Source organism: Pogoniulus pusillus, chromosome 4, assembly GCF_015220805.1.
Source record: "Pogoniulus pusillus isolate bPogPus1 chromosome 4, bPogPus1.pri, whole genome shotgun sequence".
Classification (NCBI taxonomy): Eukaryota; Metazoa; Chordata; class Aves; order Piciformes; family Lybiidae; genus Pogoniulus; species Pogoniulus pusillus.
Genome location: NC_087267.1, coordinates 15,974,407 through 15,988,882, shown reverse-complemented (window position 1 = coordinate 15,988,882; position 14,476 = coordinate 15,974,407). Strand labels below are relative to the sequence as shown.

The window sequence follows — 14,476 nt, the reverse complement described above, 5'->3', positions numbered from 1 at the left end:
ACTATTCCGTAACAGCCACATATAAGCATGGGCAAGAACGTAAACACTCTGAGGCATCCATTCTACTCCAAACGTGCCAGCTTTGTCCCTTAACTTCACTTCAGGGCCTCTACTTTCTTGATCAAAATTTGAATCAACTGTGAATCTTAAGGAAGAAAACCCATAATTTTACATAGAAGGGAAATTATCATACAGGCAATTGTTTTATTTAATGTTTAACAACTTAGTGTTCCTGCAGAATCACACTGCTTTTCAAATGCTTTGTGTTAAATGTCTGCTCATAAGTCAGTAACTATGATTAATTTATTGGTGATCAATTTCTCTGTTATTAAGATAAAATCTAAAATTATACCTAACAATGCAAGAAGGTTGGGGTCCACTGTTCTGTATTTTTTATGTTTGCCACTACCTCTTTCAATACTTCATCAGTTTTATTCTTCCATATGCAACTAATTTTACCATCATCCAAATATTGCTCTGCAATGTTTCTTTACAGCTCTCCTTAAAAGTAAAGCTACAATATTTCTGTATCCTAAGACAAAGTGCAAAAAAGTAAATAATTTCTCTTCAAGTGTAGGCATCTCTACTTACACATTTATGTAAAACTAATATTTCTAGCATGAAAAAAGTTGAAAGGTCACCCGTAAATCAAGCAAGTAGCTAAAAGTGCTAAAAACTATAAACACACAGTCAAGTTCCCTCCCTGGAAAGAAAATGTTGAAGGACAAGTTAATCTTAAAAAACCTAACAAGATGTTTGAGAATGAACAAAGTCTGTCTAGTACTAAAGTGAAGGGAAGCAAAATGAAGAATGCTGAACACAAAAAATGTGAAAGCTGCTCAAATTACTTTGTCTTTATATCTTCTTCTTTCCTATTTCCTTACTGGAATTAATGAAGTAGCACTTTGTTAGAGTATTGTATTTTGGATGTATGGACGAAGCTGTGAAAAATAATTGAAAAAAGAAGCTAAACAGGTGGAAAAGACTGTTCTAAGACTTAATTCTGCAACTGTAAAAAAAAAGTTACTATCTGTAAAATGTAATTAAAATTGAGTGCGTTTTCTGCAAGATGCATTCTACTGAGGATTGATGTAAAGACTGTAAGGGGAAGACCATGAAATCCATGTGTACTGAAGGGCAAAACTTAATGCTTTGGTTAATATCACTTGAAATATGAAGCATATATCTATTTCTGTGTACTAGTTTATAAATAAATGATTTAATGAATTTCTACAGCCAAGAAAATAGATGTACAGATATACATTTTGAAAAATGCTAACATGTCACTGTAGTTGTGAATTCTTACACTATGTGTATGCATGCGCACACACATGCACATGTAGATATAAATTTTATACATATTAGGCCTTTTAGTGAGCATTCTGCTACTTCAGTAGAAGTCTGATATAGGTGCAAGTTATTTTAACTTATGAAATTCTGTCACAGTAACTGTAATCTTTCCCTTTTACAAGTACTTGCTTTTAATCAATAAATACTACTTTTCCAATAAGATTGGAGGGAAATGGAAATCTGCATTCAAATACCATGCACTTCCCTCATCTTTACTCAAGCAGGATATACCATATGAAAGATTATGCTGAAAAAATATTAATGCAATTACATCACACTCAGTTTAGGGGATCAATCTGTTAAAGCACTTACATAGCTAAAATCTAAACTCCTTAGAATTAGAAAAAAAAAAAGCAACAGAGTTTTTTAAACCATAGCTTTTGATTCTACAAGCACATTCAATATAGCATTCTCACTAAGATCAAGACCACTCATCTAAACAAAACAGTGAAGGCAAATGGTTAAAATGTAATTTATCTTCACCAATGTTATAAGGTCCACAATGCAATCAATCACCTAAAAGCTAAGTATTATGTACAAGGTACATTCAGTAATTTAGGAGGAAAATATAATCTCAGGTAAATGGAACTGTATCTACTAAGACATAATTTTTTAAATATGATGTGATCTCGTTTTAGGTAAAAATTATCAGAAAATTGTAGCATGCACTTGAGACCTGATATGCTTCATCAAATGTGTTGTCCTAGATACAAAAATAACATACCATGTATTAGTGAAACAGAGACATAAAATGTCTGTACATTAAACTTTGTATACTCTTCGTCTTTTTTTCTTGTTACTGTTACCTAATACAGGGTAGATGATTGCAAACCAATCTAATAGTAACAATTCTGTGAACTGTGGACCTGATTGAGACAGCAATCCCAAGACACCTTAGTAAAGTTAAAAAATACAGTCTATCCATTAAAAAAAAAAGTTAAGAAATGTTTCTTAGCTAACTGCAATGAAATCACAATTCCGTTCAAGCAGGAAACATAAATGTAGCTGTGTTCAGATGTCATCGGACAAGCTATGGAGCAGGATAACCAGCTTATTTTCCAGGTTAAAAGACACCTGGAGGATTTACAGCAGAGACTGAAAGAGAGAACTGTCTCAAATGTCTTGGTAGTCTATACTGAGAGGCAGACCTTAAAAGCTAAGACCACTTCACAACAAGGTGAATTGATTAAATCAGCAAATGCCTGACATTTGTAGGCATTTAAATAAATCAATCACCTCAAATTGCTATGTGAAAACAGCACAACCATCTTTGATTATCCTAAAGTCACTTAAAGTCAACAAGATGATAACAGAAATACATAATTATTGGAACAGCCCCTAAAATTAAGCCAAAATATGCACATATGACTTGCTGAAAATTTCACTAACATAGGTTATTTTAATTATTAATAATATTGGAAATATTTTCACAATTTAATTAGTTTTATGTTTTATTTTTTCCTAGTTGCATTACATATCCTTAAAAGATACCTAAATCTTCTTTGATGAAGTAGATTTTAAAAATTATAGCTCAACTCTGGTCTACAGTACTTGGTGTTTACTTCTGAATGAAGCTTCACATTACTTCATAAGATCTACCTGCTCTTATCTATAAAATTGTTTCTGTCTGTCTGAAGTAGGTGATAATATACAAGGGGCCCTTCACGTTCATGTTCCCTGAAATGCCAGATAAGGAATAAAACACAAGGAAATGGAATGAAGCTGCATCAGGGGAAGTTCAGATGTGGCATTAGGAAAAGGTTCTTCAATGAGAGAGCAGTTACTACAACAGGCTCCCCAGGGAAGTGGTCATGGCACCAAGATTGCAAAAAGTTCCAGGACAATACTCTTAATCATATGGTTTAGCTTCAGGAAGTCCTGCAAGGCATAGGGAGTTGGACTCATGATCCTTAAGGATCCCTTCCAACTTAAGACATTCCACAAAAACCATATATCCCTCCAGAGCACAACAGAAGCTTGAGTAACCGAGGCTACTCTATCTTTGCAGACATGCCACTTACTGAATTTTGCAGAATATCTTTAGAACATTCCACAACAGTAGAATTTGGTCTGATAATAAAGATGCTGTGGAGCACACAACATGTTTTATCACAGTGTATGTTTTCCCTTTGATACATAGCAGGTTTCTATACAGATACAGTGTTACTACTGCAGAAAATGAATTTTAGAAGTCTAAATTCTGAACTCTTTGAATATAAATTTCAACAATGTTCATCTTCCAGTGGCTGATGACAAAAGGACTTATTTGAGATCTGAGGGCCCTCACAGATATTTGCTCACCATGGTAGTAAGTCCACTGATCATGCAAAACAGTTAAAAAATATCATGTTCTTTGGTATCTTCTAATTTTACATGTTACTTAGCTTCCTCAAAAAGCAATAGTAACTGTTGGTAATACCGAGGTCATTCCATACAGAAGCTATTTGGAAACACTACACTCCCATCTAGGCATAATGTTTCTGTAATTTTATTTGACAAATTCTTGGCAAGTATTGCCAATTACAATGCTTAACACTTCTGCCTACTTTACTCTTCCTGTTTTCCTAGACTCAGGTTGTTTTCAAAGCACAGGTTAAATTATTTTCAGTTAATACTATTCTCTTGTAGAAGAATATATTCCTCAAAGCTGCATAAACCCCATGTGATCTTTTACTTCATTCTCATCGTCAGAAACAAATAAACTTTGTTTAGAAGTATTATAAATCAACATCAAAAAGTTATTCATAACTGTTTTACACTTGCTTTAGCTGAAGACACCAAAGAGACATATATCTATCTTTAGGACTTATTTGTTTTTATTCCAACTTCATATAGCCCCTACAGACAACAAAACTTAGAAACAGTTCACTGCAGGTATTATTATTTGGGCCAGTTGAGCAAAACAGTGATGATTTCTGCATTTACAAAGGACTAGCTCATCTCTGTGATCAAGGGCCTTTAGTCTGGTTCCTGGTTGTGTTCTCATTAATTACTGGTCTTACAGTTTCGTCAATGTAATCTACAAATTACAGAGCACTTATTTTATTATACTTCCCAACATAGACATATCAGCAATTAGTATTTTGGTCCTTTTACCTCTATACAAATTATTCAAAAATTAAACCCCTCATATCAGTTGATAGGCATGCCGTATATACAAATATATGTTCTTATTTTGTCAGTCAATTAAAATTACCAACAACAGATTGCACCCTTATGAATGATCAAGTGTAGCTACTTAGGGCAGCCCAGACTGGTATTATACTTAGAGCCTTTGTACATTGACTTACAAGAACCAAAGAATGAAGTTATTTCGGCATCTGTAAATGCACCTTATTGCTTCAACTAACGAAAAAAACCCAAACAAATAATAAAAATCAATAATGAATTCACGCAAGTTTTAACATGCAGCTGCATGACTACATATGGATGTTGTTCACTCAACAAAAGAGTATAATAGTACTAGCAGGAAAATTGTTAACTGATTTGCAAAATTCTCTTCTGGTTTGCAAATTTGTCATGTAATTTGATTTCACACGTGATTTTCTACACATTTTAATAAACTTTATTAACACAGTACTAAAATCACAGAAGTACAACAGCATTCATTCTTGACCATAACTCCTGGGTTATTAGAAAAATATTTAGGCAGTATGACTATGATCTTGGTATTTCCCACTGCTGTCAAGTGTATAGCCAGAATATTAAAGAGCATGTCACCTATATTTATTTATACTGACTGACACGTTAGACTTTAACTTAGAAATCAAAACAGATTAATATTCAATAAAGACACTTCACAGAGAGACACTGATTCTGTCACTCTGTACTACTGGGACATCATATCTTCTGAACACAAGCTATTTCACTTTCAACAGCAGAACTGTGCAAACTGTCCAGAGAGACAGGTGAGGCTAGGGTTTTTTTCCACACTCTCCCTGTGCATGAGTACAGATTAGGCAATACTGAGGACAAAGTGGAACAACTGTGTTGCTGAAGGAAATTAGGACTCCTGTTTAAAGGCACAGCATACAAGTTTTGTTCTTGCACAATTGCAATTATAAGAAAGTCAAGAACAGGTTTGCACCTGTATTTCTACTCGTTAGGCTATCCAGAATTGCTTGACTATGTACACTCATGATTAATTCTATCAGAATTAACAAGTTCTTTTAAGTTTAAGATTGTGATATTCTACTCTAGCTCAAATAAACCAAACAATAGTTTTATTCAAAATTTAGGCAAATTGATGAGAAAAAAAAAGTTGAGGGTCAAAGAGAGAAAAAATATGTATCAATTATTTCCCATTTTAAATAAATCTTGGCCTAAATATTTCACATTTCTCTTTAGAAATCAATTCTTTGTTCAACTATATGCACTGAAATTATTTCAAATTGGCTAATCAGACTCTGCCTACAATTCCCCATGCTCAGTTCTCACAATATGCTGCAATTTCTTAAGTGGTACTTCACAGGTACCACAAAGAGCCTTAACAAAATGATTGATTCAGCCAAAATTAATAAATTGCATTTTAATGTTAAAACTTCACTGTGGATATTACATTAACAACCATGTAAGTATTTTGTATATATCTAAAAATTGTCCATTTATGTAGACTTTTCACCAAAATATAATCTAACTCCTAAATCAATGTTTGACTTCTAATTTTCAAGCAAAAGCCTGATTTTGAGCTGATCACATGATTTTTGAGTTACATATTCTCTCATTTAACAGAAGAAAACTGCATCTACACAATTCCATTGCAAGCATTTTCCTAGGAAAAAAAATAAATAGCACATTCTGTACATCTTCATAAGCTGTTGGTGAAATGCTACACCATTCTACATGCAGTGAGACAATTCTAACACAAAACTTCAGCCACAAGGTCTTAGCAGTCAAATATCAGCAACTTGCACCTCATTTTAAAGAAAGAAATGCCAATTCTCAACTCTATCCTCGGAACACTGACGTAGCGTTATTTTTCACTATAGGAAGCCATTAGAACAGTTTAGGATATTACTATTACTGAGGTGCAACATGTCTGAAACAGATCATCATCCTCTTAGTGTAGTGAAATCTTCCATGCTATCTAGATTCTGTTCATATACAGCCAACAAAGAATGAAAAAAAAATGTGGAAAACACTGAGAAGACCACAAAGTGAAATACTATTAAAGCTGAGCACATCGGCATCAAGGTTATCATCAATGACGGGCACTGCAGTGTTTCCAAGGAGGGCTATACATGCCTGTTCATCAAGATTTATGAATTTTCACTGCAACCAGAATTACAGTGCTCATACGTGTTTGGTGGGGAAATTCTTTAAATACAATCCTCAAGAGAAAATCCTTTAAGGTTGAACTTTTCCTATCTACCAATCATTTATTGGAAAGCATTTTTAATCCATTTAAACTTTTGCTTACTCTCTTCAGTGAATGAATTTTACAATTAAATAGGCAATAAAATAGTCACAGTGGAAAAAAAAAAAAAAGATATTTTCTTCACCTTCCAAGAAACGGAAGTCCCTCTAGACTCAGCAGAATTCCAGAAGTGAGGTGTATCACAAACATGTGTGAAACAACTCAAAATACTGTACTTCCGTAGCTTTCATATTTACTAAGTCTTACAAATTAAGAACAGACTAAGAATCTAACTCATCACTCTGCTAAGTGATGACTGAAACCAAAATTCATTGGCTAGCAGGGCTGGAATGCAATACCTGCATTTAATCCTGGTTTAATCCTGACTACCATCAGTTCATAGTGTATTAGATCTTTATGTGCTCATCTAAAAATCCTTATATTGGAAGACATCATTTGCTTATGTAAATATTCTAACATAGTACACTGACAAAACAGACAGAGGCTCTTACAGCTCTTTTCTGAAAAGCATCCACCTTTCCTGTTAAATTTTGAGATTTTTTTAACTTGTTCCACACAAGCACCTCCTGTGGCATGTGTACATCAGAACTGGACAGTATGAGCGGTTTCACTAATATACTCCTGTATACAGTACATCTCTGTATTGCTACTCAGTATTCCCTCTTCAAACATCCAAAACCTGCATTTGCTCCCTTATCTACCAAATACACTCCTTGTGATAGTAACTTGTCCACTGTAACAGGCTAATTCTTTTCCAGTTGCTGCTTTAAAGAACACTAATAACATCTATATTGTCAACTGCTCACAAACTGCAACAGCACATGAAAATTGCTACTGTAGATGAAAAAAACACAATGGGGAAATTCTGTGCCAAAAGAAGGATAAAAGCTGACGAAACTGACTGCCAAGGATGTTTGTTAGCCATTATTAACCACTACTACTCTCTATAAGCAAGTCATTTATTGGCAGGTGACATTTAAAGGCAAGAAACATGGTCTCACATTCTAGAATCTGGACTACAGAGGGTCAATGCACATAAGAGGTAGCAAAGTAAAGAGTATCAAAGTATGTGTAATGCCGTTATCTAAGTAACTGAAACAACATCTCTGACTAAGAGCCACAAATGAACAGAACTACAGGGCAAGCAGAACTGAAAGAAACTGTATCACAGTATCGGAAGGAAATGAAGAGATAGTCACACAGTAAGCCACACACAAGAACTGACAGTCTTCATCTCCTCTTTTCTAAGAAAACTGTTCCAAAATCAGTAACTTTCAGTAAAAAAACATGTTGCTCCATGACACTGTAAACCCAGAAATACTTGGTAATGTTCTCAATAATATAATTGTAGCTACAAAGGCATTAAATAATATAAACAACAGTTCATTCTGCAAATTGTAGAGCGGCTAAAAAAACTGATGAACATTAAAAGCTCTTCAATTTCTGAGAGCAGATGCAGGAAGACACAGATTGAGACCAAATTTGTCTGCATCTGCAACTAGTATTTTATAGTCTTTCCAAATGAATGCTTAACATTGCTACAAACAATAAAAATTCTTCTCATTCACCATACATCAGAAGAATTTCAAAATACTGGTAAGTAATCATATCAGCTCCTTAAATTCTAACATATGTAGAATGGAATACAGTACTTCTCTTCCCAAACAGAATTCTAGGGTAATGACAGTGTGGCTTTTATGCTGAACTTGCTAATAAACGTAGTCAATACTACTTTAAACAAGTGTTAATCATTTAAAACAAATGAGGTTCTTGATCAGAAAAGCCTGAATTTGATGCTTATTCAATATATGTTTAGAAAAATAAATCCTATTTAATAATGCCATAAACTGTCCATAAAATAATGCGAAAAAAGACCACTGGGACAAACTAGCGCAAAATCTTCTCCCTGTCTGTCCACTGAAGCAATATATTTTAACCTATACTATCCCCAGGATAATAATGAAACATACTCCACAGCTTAGTGAATTGCCTGCTCAAATATCTCCTGATTCTATACATTATTTTCCAATATTTAACTCTAAAAGCTTTGCACTTCAAATCAGTTTCATTCCATTCTCTCTGCAGTCCACATGAAGAGCTAATGAAGATGTTCAGTGCCCTCTTTATGGATACTAGAAGACTTAACTCTCTGTCATCAGTTCTTTTTATCCTTAGAGGAAACCCCAATGCTTTATACGTTCCTTATATAGTTTTTTGTTCTCTGCACACTAAATTCTGAAGACCACGGACAAGACTTTCAGTATAAGTCAGCAACTTTAAAAGGTCTGTACATAAGTGCTTCAAAGATCAAACAGAACAAGCTGATACAACACTACTCTATTTTTTTTCAGTATTATTTACTACTGAATGAATGAAAATTGTGATTCTGAATCGTGACTTAGAGCACTTTAATTGTTGTTTCCTTACTGATGCCCTCAAAAGACCAAAAAAAGTATTGACAAAATACCCCTCAAAAATGGCATCTGGACTAAACATAGACCTTAATTTATGAAGTTAAATGCACAGCTCTATTAATCGTATGAAAACATACACATTTATATAGCTAAATTTAATACTTCATGAGTCAAAGTTAATAGGATTTGGCCACAACCTATTCAGTCTTAAAGTGCTTAGTTAGTGCCAGAATCACAGTAAGGTATATTTTCAGAGAACTTTTAGAAGCTTTTTTCACTTCAACGATTTTTCTGATGTTAAAATGTGTAACTTATAAAGTAAGAACACCGTAAACTTACTGCTATAGTCACCACATAAAATTGTCATAAAGTTACTTTAACTTTCAACAATATTAGCTGACTGAGACTCATTTTAATATTTGGGAAGTACCCAATAAAAACACACACACAAAAAAATCTGAGATTACATGTCTTGGCCCAGTTTTACTACTGCTGACCATTTCCAACACTGCACTGTGAATTGATTTCCTTTCTCTAGTTGCTAATACTTTTTCAGTTTAAGAGCAGTCTGTTCATATGCCAAAACTGAACATAAATTCAGCAGTATTTGAATAATGCATCAGAATGTATGCTTCTGACACATGCTGCAGTATCAACTCCGTTAAATATAGTCTTTTATAGAACTGGAACAGTGAGTGATGACAGCTGAAATGAGGTGGGCAAGTTCTACTTTTGTGTATTCATACTTAATTTTCAGTAACTTAATGCTTCATTCTTTGTCTTTGGGTGACAGTTTCACACAGGAAGAGATGAAGAGGTTGAGTGGTGGCAAAAGTATTGGCTTCCTTCCCCTCCCCATCCCCCAAAAGAGTCATGTTTTCTAGCCTCAGAGAACTACAACTACAGAAGCTCAATCATCAAATAAACGCTAGAAAGAGGTGTTTGTTTAACTTAGTTCTTCTCAACTACGGATTATTCTGTTGACAATCTGTATGGCATAATGCAATAAAGCATTTTCTGACATACCAGGAAAATGTATCTTAAACGTTTATTCTGGAACAGCTATCATAAAGGCTCCTTTGCACGATCGGAAGCCCTTTTTTAAGGCTGTTAACCCGCTTATAGTGCAAATAAAATGTAAACGTAAGGTTTATGGCAGCCGTGGACAGGCGACAGGGTAGCCCACTCAGGGTTCAGCTCTAATTTCTCACAACTTGAAGATGACGCCAGGGCCGTTGCCTCCTTTCAGCCTGGGTAATGGAAGAAGCGCCTAGTAACGGAGCTCTGCTCTCCCGCTACAATCCCTGCTTCAGTACTTCTCCCCGCCATGGACAAACAAGCCCCTCGGGGGCTCCGGGTCCCTCGCTGTCCGGGGCCGCCATCCGAAGCCGCCACACGGCACCGCGCCCCACCAGTGACGCCGCTCCCTCCCCTCCCCCGCAGCTTTCAGTCCCGCAGGGAGCTGACCTCGGTGCCTGCCCCCGCCGGGCGCCTCAGCGGCGCGGCGCGGCCCTGCCAGCCACTAGAGGCCCAGGCCAAACAGAGGGCCCAGCGCACCGAGGCGGCAGGTTCGCTTCCGACAGTGGCCGAGTGACCTGAGCGGCAGAAGCCAAGGGACTAGCGCTGCTCTGCTCTGCCTGCGATCCGCCTTCCGCCCTTTCTCACAGCACTCCCCCCGGCACGTGAGGGGCCGAGCGGCCCCGAGAGCAGGGGGAGGGAGACCGAGTGATCCCTCTGCCAACCAAGAGGCACCGGGGGCGTAGGGTACCACCCGCAACGATCAACCCAGATCCCCCCCCCCGCCCCTCCCTCACCAGGTGTCGCCCTTGCGGAGGGCGGTTTTGAGCAGCGCCGCGACGTCCGTGCGCTGAGTCTCCAGATCCGCCGCGCCTCCCTCCGCCATCTTCTCCCCCCGGCAGCAGCGGCGGCAACGGCAGCAGGGGCAGGAGCGAACCGCGCTGCATGCTGGGAGTGACGCGAACCGGGAGACGCCCTCGTCCCCCTCCCTTCCCAGAATCCGCAGGGTGGGGATGGAGAGGAAATTGGCGCAGCTCCTCCCTGCAGCGCCGTCTGCCGGCCCGGAGGTCTTCTGTCTCCCCACTCGTAACGGGCGTGCGTCCGCGCAGTGCCAGCTGGGGAGCGGTTGGGAAGCCGCTTCCTCTACCGGGCGAGGGCTTACCGCCTCCAAACGATAACAGTGGCGCGGTACGAGGCTGTGGGACTGTGTCCCGGCACGGCCAGCCGGGCAGAGAGTTGCCTCGGCGGTCGCTCTGGGGCAGCTCTGGTTTCCCAAGGGCTCAGACGCGCTGCGCTGCAGCGCCGCCCGGGCGGCGGCCTCCTGTCACAGTGGCGGCCTCCTGTCCCAGGTGGGCGCTGCAGGGCTACTTCAGGTAGCCTAACCGGGCTGCTCTGAGGCCAGCGCTGCCGGTGAGGCACTGCGTGCCAGCCAAACACCCCCTTGGGCGGGCCTGTCCGGGCGGCGGCTGCCGGGCTGGGGCAGCTCTCCGCACTGATGGCTGCCTGCCCTGGCCCGGAGCCCTTCGTGTACTCGGCCTTCCCCTTTCGGTCTGAGTCACGGCCTCTGAGACCGCGGTTTGGCGTGTGTCAGAAAGAGGAGATTATAGAATAAGGATCTGTCTCCTTCGTGACATTCCCTTCAGTGTTTTAATTAAAGGCTGTCCATAATTAGGTGCTGTATGATTTGCTAGCAAAAGAGTGTTTTGGGTTCTCATAATTCATACAATTAGGCAGTCTGTATTGTTGTGTGAACACTGTTGGGAATTCAAATAGACTGTGTGGTTTACATTAGCTTTCCCAGACCTTTGCAGAAACCCAAGGGTAATTTGATGTTTTTCAGTCGCTCGTATCAGAGCAACCTGTTGCTTGACATTTCACAAGAAATAAAGAAAAAAAAAGAAGTCATGTTAAGAGGGTTTTCTCCATCTTCACACTTGCATGTGGACTTAATAAAATAACCATGCTCGGCTGTGGTGCTGGTTACAAACATCTGAAAACAAAGTTTCTTCTTGTGGACCTAGCTGAGGTATCCCTACTGAATGCAACTCTGTATCTAGCCTCCTTCCTCCACCCAAGTTACTACACCACGCCGAGCTGTATGACTAACATTAGAAGCCTGTCACAGGCTGCTAGCCATATATTCTAAGGTGTTAGGTGTTATTAGCTATTAGCTAATTTGCACTTACAAGCTAGTAGCATGTAGGTGTTACAGCACTAAAGATTGCTCTTTAGATATATATGCAGTAAAACAAAACAAAACAACCAAACAGCAAATGGAAAAAAGGCTCCTCTGCAGCCACGGTAGTCCAAAACTAAATATATTTCCAAGATCATCAATAAAGATAATGCTGATGAAATAAGGCAAAATTTGGATTTGTGGCTGAAAAGGGAATATGAAAGTCATGCTGAGTGTATAAATAAAACTCTCAAGAGCTCAGAGGGACTGATGGTGACATCCATGTCTTCTTCGAATCACAGAATCAACCAGGTTGGAAGAGACCTCCAAGAGCATCCAGTCCAACCTAGCACCCAGCCCTGGCCACTCAACTAGACCATGGCACTAAGTGCCTTGTCCAGTCTCTTCTTGAACACCTCCAGGGATGGTGACTCCACCACCTCCCTGGGCAGCCCATTCCAATGGCAAATCACTCTCTCTGTGAAGAACTTCCTCCTAACATCCAGCCTATATTTCCCCTGGCACAACTTGAGACTATGTCCCCTTGCTCTATTGCTGGTTGCCTAGCAGAAGAGACCAACCCCCACCTGGCTACAACCTCCTGAAATACAGAATTCCAGGAGGAGAGGCAAACAAGTTAAAGATCTATGCCACATAGAGTTACACTGAGTGCTGTGAATCTAATGGCTACATTTAGTGAGAGAAGATAAAACTGAACTGGACAAGAACAAGGTTTCCAGCCATTAAAAAATAAATCATAGAATTGTCAGGGTTGGAAAGGACCCCAAGGATCATTTAGTTCCACCCTCACACTGGATCAGGTTGCCCAGAGTCACATCCAGCCTGGCCTTAAAAGCCTCCAGGGATGGGGCTTCCACCATCTCCCTGGACAACCTGTTTCAGTGTCTCACCACTCTTATGGTGAAGAACTTAATGTTTGACATAAATCTCCTCTCCTCTAGCTTGGATCCATTCACCCCAGTCCTATCACTACCTGACACCCTAAAAAGTCCCTCATCAGCTTTCTTGTAGACTCCTTTCAGATATTGCAAGGCCACCATAAGGTATCCTCAGAGCTTTCTATTCTCCAGACTGAACAACTCCAACTCTCACAGCCTGTCCTAGGACAGGTACTCCAGTTGTCTGATCATACTGGTGGCCCTTCTCTGGGCATGTTCCAGCATGTCCAGATCTTTCTTGTAATGCAGGTTCCAGAACTGGACACAGTATTCCAGGTGGGGTCTCACAAGAGTGATATAGAGGGGGAAGAATATCTGCATTAGAATCCCAGAGTCTATAAAGAACGTGACACCTTCCCATCCTGCCATACATCAGGCCTTAACAAATAAGGAGAGTTTGGCACACATAATTTTCATAGTCTAAATTTTTACCAAGATTATATTTCCCTGAAATTTGAGGATAAAGATTTTCTTGACTCACTGTATTGGTAAATAGCTTAATTTTTCAGCAGCCTGTAGCAGCGCCATCAACTGTTTGCTTTACTGAAAAATACACCCAGGAGCCTCTAGTTTTTGAGTTGCATAACTGCAGTTGTTAGACACTGAAGTCTGTGTGTGGTACAGAAACAGATACTAGAGAGATATTACAATACAAATACTTGTCAGAAAAGCATATAACATGTCTCCTGAAGCAGAGATTTGTCTAAGAACTGTGAAGGAGAAACAAGAGTAAGTCTCTTTCTGGGACTCTCAGTGCTTCACAAGAAGCAGTCTTGCCTCTCGTACTAGAACATCATCTAAAGCTTGAAGGAAACCTGCCTTTATGCAAAATTATTGGAAAATAGTGTTGTTTTTTTTTAAATACAGTTTTAACACTGTGTTTTCTGAGCCATCAAGGAATTACTTCCAAGTACGTCTACCCTAGACAGTGCTTGAGGATCTATCTTCAGGTTTTAAAACACTTAGTAAAGAGAAACAGTGCTGGAGATATTGATAAATTACCTACTCTCTCTGATGAAAACCAAGCATTGGTGATGTAGATTTGTATCTTATTGATATAACTGAGTGCAGGATATTGTAAAGCTAGCTGAGGTTGCAGGCTTTCCAGTAATCATTAGGCTTCTATCCTTACCTGACTTCACTGCTATGGGATGAATTTTTATAAACATGTTTTCATTTTGTG

The 14,476-nt window shown here is 39.0% G+C and overlaps 1 protein-coding gene across 2 annotated transcripts in view; it reads right to left on the bottom strand.

Moving 5' to 3' along the window:
• The window catches only part of USP15 (ubiquitin specific peptidase 15), a 66,702-nt gene extending 55,539 nt beyond the window's left edge, over nucleotides 1–11,163 (bottom strand). The window contains exon 1 of one of the 2 annotated variants that reach the window (XM_064142242.1): nucleotides 10,956–11,163. In XM_064142242.1, coding sequence (XP_063998312.1) covers nucleotides 10,956–11,044 — 89 coding nt within the window. In that variant the 5' untranslated portion in view covers nucleotides 11,045–11,163. The remainder of the gene's footprint in view (nucleotides 1–10,955) is intronic. The other variant, XM_064142243.1, reaches the window with a different exon arrangement.
• Between the last annotated feature and the right edge of the window lie 3,313 nt (nucleotides 11,164–14,476).